Source organism: Orycteropus afer, unplaced genomic scaffold (assembly GCF_000298275.1).
Source record: "Orycteropus afer afer isolate SDZICR_OR568_19922 unplaced genomic scaffold, OryAfe1.0 scaffold00744, whole genome shotgun sequence".
NCBI classification, from domain to species: domain Eukaryota; kingdom Metazoa; phylum Chordata; class Mammalia; order Tubulidentata; family Orycteropodidae; genus Orycteropus; species Orycteropus afer.
Genome location: NW_006922331.1, coordinates 327390 through 335477, shown reverse-complemented (window position 1 = coordinate 335477; position 8088 = coordinate 327390). Strand labels below are relative to the sequence as shown.

Below are 8088 nucleotides of genomic sequence, written 5' to 3'. Positions count from 1 at the left end.
TCCCTCTCAGGTCTCTGCCCTCCACAGACGCATCGAGACCATCGCAGAGGTGGCTGCCATGTGTGGGACCAACATCATCTGTTTCCAAGAAGCTTGGAGTAAGTCTCCTTTGGTGTGGCTTTCTCTGCCACTGTCGGACTGTGTCAGCTCCCCGTTATCAGGGCGCCTGCCACCGAGTTCTCCAGGCTTCCTTTCCCTTCTCAGCCCTGGAAGGGTGCCTTATGTTTTGTCAGTAACCCTGTGCGCCCTGGCCTGTGCTCTGATCCCACCATTTCTGTATGCGAAACAGTCTGAGTCACTCCGTCTGCCACTGCCCAACACTGCCTTGGACCAGGCGGCCAGCGGCCTCCCCTTGGCTTCTCTGGAGCCCTCAGCTCGTGGGGATTTTATTTTTACTAAGTAGAGAAATAGGCTTGTGAGACAGAAACTCATGTAATTTACTGCAAGGGACACAGGCAGGAGGACTCCAAGACGTTCACATAGACCTAGAGACAAGAGGAGGGCAAAGCCGGTCTGGGAGTGACGTCGGAGCCGGTCTGGGAGTGACGTGGGAGCTGCCCTGCTTCAGGCAGCTGCCTTCGGCAGACAGGCTCCGCAGGAAGGGTCGACCAGCAACGCCGCCTCTGGGAGGTCCCTCAGAGCGGGCCAGTTGGTGAGGGGAGGGGCCGGCAGTGTGTCAGTCTTAAGACACGGTCAGAGCCTCCACGAACAGAGAGTCTTTCTGCTCCTGCCTTGCTGTCCTGTTTGCAATTTTGTATTGTGATTTGGGTGCCCGTTTACAAAGCACATTTGTTTTGCACACAGTTCATGCACATTTGGTTTCACAGCCCCGATGACCATCCCCGACCATAAAAAGCTCTCTTCCCGTCCTCCCTGCCACTGCCTGGTCCCTGTGCCCTTCTTACCTGTGCATCCTGTCTGTCCAGCTTTCCCTGTGGGAGTGCTGCCCCTCTGGTGTCTCATGGCTGACTGATCTCAGGGGTCCATCGCCCTGGGGGAGGTGTTCTGACTGTAGGGATCTCTCCTGGCTGAGAGCCAATCCATGGGAGTGAGTTCATTTCTAGGCCTGAAGGGTAACCCTGGGCCGTAGTCTCAGGGGTTCCAGCAGACTCTGTCTGACCAGTAATTCTGGTCATCATTGTGGTTTTTAATTTTGTTCCATATTTTTCCTCCCACCCTGTCCAGGATCTCCAGTTTTGATCCCTTTCTGAGCGGTTGGCATTGGCAGCCGGGCACCATCTAGTCCTTCTGGTCTTGGGGTTGGGAAGGCTCAGGTCCACGTGGCCCATCCTATCAAGTGACTTTGATTTTCTTCACTCTTCTTTGCTCCAGATGAGAGGAACCCAGTAGCTGCATCTTAGGTGCCCACACGGTTTTAAGACCCCACTTGCTACTCACGGAAGCAGGATGTAGAGCAAGATTTTTATGGGCTATGACCCCACTTGCTACTCACGGAAGCAGGATGTAGAGCAAGATTTTTATGGGCTATGTTGTGCCAGCTGAGCTTGATGTCCCATGAGCCTATAGTCTCTGCTTTGCTCCTGTTGAAAGAGCAAAGCCTGGCATTTTTCTGGGGTTCAGTCCCTCTGGTATTGGGGGTCTAGCCCACACTGCAGCAGGGCAGCTCACATCCCAGGTTCATTACCAAGGTGCACATTGGGGCATCTGGTCTAATGTGATAAACTGAGGCTATGCCACATCTTATCACAGCCAAGCAGACGTCTACAACCAAACCAAAAGAATCTCAGCGCACTGCCCGTAGAGTAGATCGCGGCTCAGTGCCCCTGTGTGCAGCTCAGGGGAGTTCTGGACACGGGTACCGAAAGCTGCTTGTCACTTTCAGGTTGTTTACAGCTTTGTCACATGTTAGCTGTTTGACACATGTGGTTTCAGTTCATGACATTATAAGTGTATCACCACCTGCCTCCAGCCTGTCCCCTGCACCCTCCACTCTGTTGTGGGGTGGTGGTATTAGGTGCGGTTGATAGGAGTTGGTTCTGACTCACAGTGACCCTGGGTACAACAGAACAAAGCACTGCCCATTCCTGTGCCAGCCTCACAATCTTTGCTGTGCCTGAGCCCACTGTCACAACTACTGTGTCAGTCTGTCTCATCAAAGGTCTTCCCATTTCTCGGTGACCTTCCACTCTGATAAGGAGCTCTGGTAGTGTACTTGCTCAAGACATTGGGCTGCTGACCAAAAGTTTAGTAGTTCAAATGCACCAGCCACTCAGTGGGAGAAAGGTGAGGTAGTCTGATTCCATAAAGATCGACAGCCTTAGTGACCCTCTGGGACAGTTCCACTCTGTCCTCTAGGGGCGCTGTGGTCAGAATCAGGGCAGTGGGTGTGGTTGGGACTTGGCTTCCAGGAAGGTTGACAGCCTCCTTTCAGAACATCCGCCCTAGCTGAAGTTGAGTCCCCTCTTATGTAACTCCTGGCACCATGTACTTTCGTTTTAGCTTTTAAATTTCTATCAAAGTTATACATGTTGGTGAAACCATGGGTCACACGGGTCTACAAAGTCTGGTACAAAAAGCCTCCTCCTTCCCGAGACGGCTGCTCCCGACTCTTAGCTGAGCCCTCGGATTTCCCTCAGCTGGGTGGCTGCTCCTGCCTTTTCCACTCTGCGTCATCGATGGACCCCCCACTGTGGAAGAGGACAGCACTTGTCCTTGGCCTCCCCCACCCCTTCACACACGGACCCTTCCCATCCTATGTCCCTCTGGTCTCTGCCGCCCCATCTTGTGAGCTTTGATTTGTTTTCTGGAATAACTTTCTCTTTTCCTTGGAGGTGGCTTTGTTTTCTACACGCTCACCAAGTCATTCCCACCAAACTTTCTGGCAGTCTCCTAAATTCCCTTCAGCAGTCGATCCGTTTTCTCTCCCGAGAGGAATCTGTCCTGAGCCCTGACTACTCTGGGCTGAAGGAGGTGCCCCTTCCATGGGCTGCACAGCTGTCGTCCTGGGATCTGCCTTCAGCCATCATCTTGGGAGGATCCCGCCGCCTGCTCTTGAGTTTATCCTGTACCACAGCTTCCGCTTGATTCACTCCCTCATTTGGGTGGAGTCGCTCCCTAAGAGGGAACACAGGAGAGGCACGTTTCTTGAGACCTTGCATGTCTGCACATGTATTCCTCCTGCTCTCACAGTTGCTGGGTAGTTCGGTTGGGTATAGAATTCTAGATGCGAAACCCCTTCCTTCACATGTGTGACACATTGCTCTGTTGTCCTCTAGCCCTGGCTGCTGTTCAGCAGGCCTGAGCCATTTTGGTTTCTGATCCATTGTGCATTACCCATTTATGCTTCTCTGGAAGATTGCAGGATTTCCTTTTTTGTCTAATACTGCCCAGAAATTTCACTACGATGAGCTGCTGTGCGGCTCTGCTTTAATCCATTCTGCTGGATGCTCACTGGGCTCTTTTTTTTTTTTTTTTAATTGGGATATGGGTGAAAGTTGACAGAGCAAATTCACTTTCCACACAGCAGTTCATACACATTTTGTTTCATGACATTGACTGCAATTCCCCGCCATGTAACAGCTCTCTTCCCACTTCCTCCCCGTAGTTACTTCTTCCCTGTGTCCTTCCCTCCCATGCACTCCTGCCCCCTGAGCTGTCTCTTTGTGCAAAAACTGCCCTTCTGTTCCCCTATGATCGATCACTCCAAGGAGTATATCTACCTGATGTAAATGTTCACCATGCCTGTCTGTTGTTTGACTGGAAGCTATGGGACTGAGTTCAGTTCCAGACCTGAAGGGTAACTAGGGGCCATGGTCTCAGGAGTCTTACCAGGCTCCATCAGACCAGATCAGTGGGCTCTTTTAGTCTAGAGACATAGCTCCTTCCTTCATTAGTCATTTCTGCCCTGTGTTTTCTGACTTCTCTTTCTGATATTCCAGTTATGAGGCTGTTGGAACCCTGAACTAGTTCCCTAATTTTTAAAAAATGTATTATGTCCTATCTTTCTCTCTTTGTATTCTTCCTCAGTTTTATGATAGAGCTCAGCTAAGCTGATATATATAGTCAGTTTTTCATATAGTCCTATGACATCATCATTTCTGCTGTCATTTAACATTCAGTCATTGTGAGGATGTGGCTCGTTAATGAACTGCCGTCATGTACCGTCGTGCCTGTAGCTCCCCAAAGCAGCTCCCAGACCTCATCCTGTTTAAGCCAAGTGCCAGTTACTGCAAAGTCATTTGGTGCGATTTTTTGCTCTCTCGAACCCTTATAGTCACGAACCTTTTGTGGCTCTCAAGTTATAACCTAGGCAGGTACAGACATAACGGAATTGGGTGACTTAAGATATGAAAAGTGTCTGAAATTAACACCCCATTTTTCATCTAACTCAGATTTTCATTTCTATTTTTCTAAACAAATTACTTGGTCTTTTTGTCACAGTCTTACTATTCCGTAACTAAGGGGGAGGCAGGATTTCTAACCTCCATAGTTACTCATTGTCTCTCAGTGTTGACAGCTGGCCGCAGAGAGGCTGCCTGGTCAGCAGGCAGTTGAGAAGTAGAAGTGCTCATGGTAAATGGACTTGGAACTTGTCAATACCTTTGCAGCTAATAGACACATATCAAGTCTTAGTCCCAAAGGACTTTCCTCACCACCAGGATTTCTGCTGTGTGTCTGCCAGCCCTTTGTTAATCTGTAACTAAGATAAGGAGAGGTGGTTCCAAGGTGATAGGGAATTAACTCCTGAAGCTTGGTTAAATGTTCTCAGAATGGAACATTCTCAGAATGGAAACACCTTCAAGACACCACAGATGACCTCATGTTTTCCTTTGTAGCTTTGCTCTGGCTCCTCCCCCAGCTTCCCCCCCTGCCAGCACCAATCCCTCTGAAACCCTCACTGTTCCCCCTCATTCCGAGCATTTTAATATCTAGCACTGGATGTCTGTAAACGTCCCCTCCTTTGAAACTGATTTTATTCCTTCAAGAATTTTTCTTCCTTTTGAGGTGACTGTCGGGAGGAAGTGGGAGGGGAGCTGTTGCATTGTGGTGAATTGTGGTCAATGTCATGAGACAAAATGTATGTGAGCTGCTGTATGGAAAATGAATTTGCTCTGTAAACTTTCACCCAAGTCACAATATTAAAAAAAAAAAAAGAAGAAGAAGAAGAAGAATTTGCCTGTCTTTTGATTGGTGGCGGAGTGTCTGTCTAGTGTCCTCCGCTGATACAGCTGTCTGAACTTGCCTGTTCCATGGCGTCCTGGTCTTGTCACTGGTTGCAGTGTCTTCTCTTTGCTCTGAGGAGAATTACTTTTACATGATATTTTTTTCTCTGTCTCTCTTCATGGGAGCTCTGGTGGCATAGTCTCTACAATTTTTTTTTTCCTAGTTATTTGCTTGTATTTATTTTAATAATTAGAAAGGAAAGCGCTGATCACAAGTTCGAGTTTGTGTGGTAGTGAAGGTTCTGTGTCAGCTTGGCTGGGCCTGGTTGAGTGGCCGGGCAGCTGGCTGTAGTTATTCCCCATGAGACTGGTCATCAACTCCATGGTGGAATCTGCTGAAGCAGCTGAGTAGCTGCCTTAGGGATGTGGTCTGCTACCAGTATGTAAGAAGCTTTGAGAATGGTCTCTGAGCTTTGTGGCATGCTTGGACCCTGCATGTAGCCAAGTCTTTATTCAGCAGCCTGCCATGTTGCCTGCCGATCTTGGGACAGTCTCTGGACTTGAGCTAGTGGCCTGCCATGTTGCTTGAAAATCTTGGGACTGTGCCGTTTCAGTTGCCGACCTTGGGTCTGTCAGCCTCCGCAGCCAGTAGCTGCCTGAGTAAGGAGAAGCCTCCAGCTGCAGTGGGCCGAGAGCAAGGGGCAGAGCTGAAGCCCAAGGTTGAGGGGCCTTTACTCAGCCCCTAGAGCTGGCACTCTGAACTCAAGTCTTGTGGCATCCTGAACTGTAAGAGAACAAACTTCTGTTTGTTAAGGCCGTTCCACTCATTTGTGGTGTGTTTCTGTCAGAGCAGCGCTAGGGACCAGAACAGGCTGGTCTGGGGCCGCTGCTCATCAGGGAGTGCATGCGGCTGGCATTTGGCTCATTCTTTGCAGGCTCCTCGCTTCCCAGAGAAGTGTCCTCGAATCTCCGGCTGAGAAGGAAGAGGACAGGGCCCCCGCCTGCTGATGTCCCTGCTTGTCTCCCCACACTCCCTGCCCCTCATCCATCCAGGCTTCTCCAAAGCCAGAGACCCTCTCTTGAACCCTCTCTGCAGTATTGTCACAGGCTGAGTTCCGGAATGACTAGAAAGTCAGCTGTAGCTCAGAGAGAAATTTAACAAGAGGATGGTAACCTTGCAAGGTGGGGCCAGAGGCAGTGCCATGTGTGTTTCCCAAGCCTTACAGGCTAGGGTTTTTATAGGAGTTTTAAGGCCGTGGGGTCCGTGATTTCAAAAGACCTTATGCAGGCAGGTATTCATAAAATCCTGACCCTTTTGTGAAAGTCAGGAAGCAGAACAAGGCTGTGATAGACTCCTAATGCTAGACCTCGACTTCCTTCAGGCCAGGTGTGTGGGCAGTCTCTAAGATGGAGTCTGTGTGTTCAACGTGGATGCCGCGACTTCCTCTGCCCTGGTGTGTTCTACTGTTCGCTCTTGGTTTAAGTCTTGGTCTCGTCTTGGATTGGCCATCTTAGTTCATCAGGTGGAAAAGGAGGGCAGGGTTGCTCAGGCCCCAGAACTGGTTAATGCTGACCACGGGCAGTGGGCTCCGAGATGTCTGGCGAACGGCCTGTTTCCAGGAGACGCCGTCTAAGCAGGAAATCTGTGTTTGCATTATTTCTCTTGCGGTGTCCCTTCCTTGGTCTCGGGGTCTGAGGAATGTGATTGCCCTGTCCTGTGAGCTGTTCCTGCCTTGGTTTTATGATCCTAGGAATGTGGTTGCAGGGGCAGGATTCTTACATGATTATGGCTGCAAGCAGTAGACTAAGGCAACGTTTTCATTGAACAAGATTAACATGGACTCAGGTTTTGAAGTTGGAACACACATTCATCTCCCAGAAGTTCCAATCTGTCTACACCATTACAAGTTCAATTACAAGGGTCACCAACAAGACACAGACGGGTTCTCAGTGGCTCCAGAAATGCTGCTCTGCCCAGGGTTTGCAATCAGTGGTTCTGACACTAAAGGAAAACGAAGCACAATGTATGTGCAGGGTTAGTTAACAATTTTCCAAAAGTTAGGTAGAGCAGTGGGTAATTAAGAAAGGAATGTTCCCCGTGAGTCCCGGGCACTCAGGTCATCCTTAAGAGGCTCCACTGGTATTTATCAAAGCCCAGGTGGCTGGTCCTAAGGTCTGGCCCAGGAGCCTTTATTGACACAGATGGCCCTGTCTGAGGTCCCTGGATGCAGCAGGAACTGACGGCTGTAACTTAGAGAGAAAACAAGTTAATTGCAACACGAGGTTGAAGCGAGGTTGTAAAGAAATAGTGTCTTAACGCAAAACACGGAGTCTTTTCTGACAATATGGAGTCAGGCCTCACAAGGCATAAATTTTATCCTCACACTTTCCCGCTTCCATATTTTGTGGCTGGTCTCCTCTCATTTTTTGTGTAAAAATCCTTTTCCTGTTAGTGGGGAGATCAGGAAAGCACAGAGGCTTGGCCCCCCTGGCATCCGCCAGCTCATCCACATCGCCCACAGTACCCCTCACGGTTGAGTTTCCACTCCTGTCCACTTGACTCCAGATTTATCTGCCTCCTCGGTACCTGTATTACTATTACTTTTTGTCTGTTTCTCTTTCCCATCTCTGCTCCCCACCGTTTCATCATTGGGGACTACAGCCCTGCCTCATCCATGGCAGGTACTCCAAAATATTTGGATTCTTCAACCAACTTCTTCTCTTTATTGGGAAGAACACTCCCATGAAGGCGTCAAGGCTTAGCACATTGGCCTCGCCTTTAAAAGGAGCCCTGGTGGCATGATGGTTAAAGCACTTAACTGCTACCCAAAAGGTTCTTCGGTTCAAGCCCACCAGCTGTTCCATGGGAAAAATATGGGGCAGTTGGCTTCCATGAAGATTGACAGCCTTGGAGACCCTGTGGGCAGTTCTACTCTGTCCTCTAGGGGCGCTGTGAGTCAGAATA

At 49.5% G+C, this 8088-nt stretch overlaps 1 protein-coding gene across 1 annotated transcript in view; it reads left to right on the top strand.

Moving 5' to 3' along the window:
- The window catches only part of UPB1 (beta-ureidopropionase 1), a 43652-nt gene that overhangs the window by 12785 nt on the left and 22779 nt on the right, over positions 1 to 8088 (top strand). The window contains exon 3 of the mRNA XM_007957399.1: positions 11 to 98. Within this exon, the coding sequence (XP_007955590.1) occupies positions 11 to 98 (88 nt within the window). The remainder of the gene's footprint in view (positions 1 to 10; positions 99 to 8088) is intronic.